The sequence below is a fragment of the Diaphorina citri genome, unplaced genomic scaffold (assembly GCF_000475195.1).
Source record: "Diaphorina citri unplaced genomic scaffold, Diaci psyllid genome assembly version 1.1 scaffold1274, whole genome shotgun sequence".
Lineage (NCBI taxonomy): Eukaryota > Metazoa > Arthropoda > Insecta > Hemiptera > Psyllidae > Diaphorina > Diaphorina citri.
Genome location: NW_007378703.1, coordinates 86926 through 88715, shown reverse-complemented (window position 1 = coordinate 88715; position 1790 = coordinate 86926). Strand labels below are relative to the sequence as shown.

Genomic DNA, 1790 nt, shown 5'->3' with positions numbered 1-1790 from the left:
GAGGAAGAGAGAAGGGGAGAGGGATGGATAGAGGGAGAGAGAGGGAGATGATGTAGAAAGGAAAAACTTGGTGTAGTATCGATGTTTAATAAATTTCAGGGGTGGAAACGGTGGTATGCGTGTCTTAGGAAACCTGTCGAGACCGTTCCTGAAAACAACTACATAATATAGGTCGACCAGGTTTGGATAAGTCCTTCTATGGGGACAGACCGACCGACCGACCAACAGACTGACAGACACCGAAGCGAATACAATAGCCCGTCCCTTATACCTTTTTATTACTATTGTAATAATAAAGGAAGGACGGACTAAAAATGGAGTTTTCAAATTTCTTTGCGTACCACCAGAAATGCTTCCGCGTACCACAGATTGGGAACCTCTGATCTAGGTAGTTCTAGGTGCTATTTACCTAACACTAACTAGGTACATAATGTAGGTACCTGAGGTGGTATGTAAATAGGTAGGTATATGGTACTTACTACTTACTCATAATGATATCTGGCACCATCAGGTGTTCAACAGGGGATATAGCTCAGTGGTAGAGCGCATGCTTTGCATGTATGAGGCCCCGGGTTCGATCCCCGGTATCTCCAATGTTTTTTGCCAATTTATTTTAGGAGCGTTTATGTTGATTCACTGTATCTACATTGTAATTTTTTGCGATAGGTAATTTGATGATTCTCACTTATACCTACATTTTTGCCCAAGTTTAATTTTTTTAAGGAGGAGGAGGAGAAGAAGGGAGAAGAAGAAGAGGGACGAGTAGAAAGAGAAAGAAGAAGAAGCAGAGGAATACAGAGGAAAAAGATGAGGAGAAAGAGGAAGAAGAAGAAGAAGAGGGAGGAGGAGGAGGAGGAAGAGAATCACCAGAAGAATAAGAAGATGAAGGTGGAGAGTAAAGTCTGGAAATCAATGTAGCAAAACCCGTGTATTTTCCTTTTGGAAGCTGATCTGTAATAATTGGCCTCCCTAGGGGGCGATTTCAGAAAAATACTTGAAACTTGGTAAAAGTAATGTTTTTCATTCTTTTCATTTTGGGTTTCTGGTTTCAGGATCAAAGGACAGGGCCTGTGGGGACCATATCAGGTTCCTGTTTCGAGAGAAAGGAGAATACTGCCGTGCCTATGCAACATTTAGAAACCAAACCAACACCAACCAATCCTCAGGTAAGTTCACCTTAAGAAAACACCAATCAATTGGGTATAAAAATAATAATAAAAAAAAACTACCCATGCATTCACCTAATGCAAGAAGCGGCGCGATTGGCGCGAACGACCTACTGTTCATAGTGTTAAAGCGTCTAGAAAAAAAAATCATATCTCATCCCTTAAGCCTTAAGGGAATTTAGCTAAAAAAAAACAAGGGAACCTTGCAACCTTGGACTCCTTATGTACTCGTACGATATCCCTAAAATTCCTTAAGTTCGAGGAATAAATGTGCTTTGAAAGAAATTGTTTGGAATTCTAAAAAGTAGGTGGTGTGATCTACACAATCGGCTCCTAAAAATAATAATAAAACAACTTATAGGATTCAAATAATAATAAAACAACATATTATACCTTTAAATTAAAACTAAAATAATTATCGAGGAATAATTATTTAATTAAGAATCTTCAATAATTAAAATTAAAAATGTACCTAAAATACAAATTGAGATTCGACATTCAACTGGTGAAAATATTTGGTGAGCTTTCGAGAATACTCAGATTCTCATCATCATAAATATTATTTATTTATCACTCATATAAATATGTAATGCCTATCTATATAGATGTGTGAGATCGGAAGAG

General features: G+C 37.8%; 1 protein-coding gene and 1 non-coding gene across 2 annotated transcripts in view; both read left to right on the top strand.

Annotated features, from left to right (window-relative positions):
• Positions 1–521: 521 nt before the first annotated feature.
• Trnaa-ugc lies at positions 522–593 on the top strand. The gene has a single exon. It is a non-coding gene; the product is annotated as a tRNA-Ala (tRNA).
• Positions 594–1052: 459 nt separating this feature from the next.
• LOC103515090 (putative uncharacterized protein DDB_G0282133) overlaps positions 1053–1790 on the top strand; it is a gene marked incomplete at its 5' end in the record, with an annotated part of 22038 nt that continues 21300 nt past the window's right edge. Inside the window, one exon of the mRNA XM_026827892.1 lies at positions 1053–1166. Within this exon, the coding sequence (XP_026683693.1) occupies positions 1053–1166 (114 nt within the window). The remainder of the gene's footprint in view (positions 1167–1790) is intronic.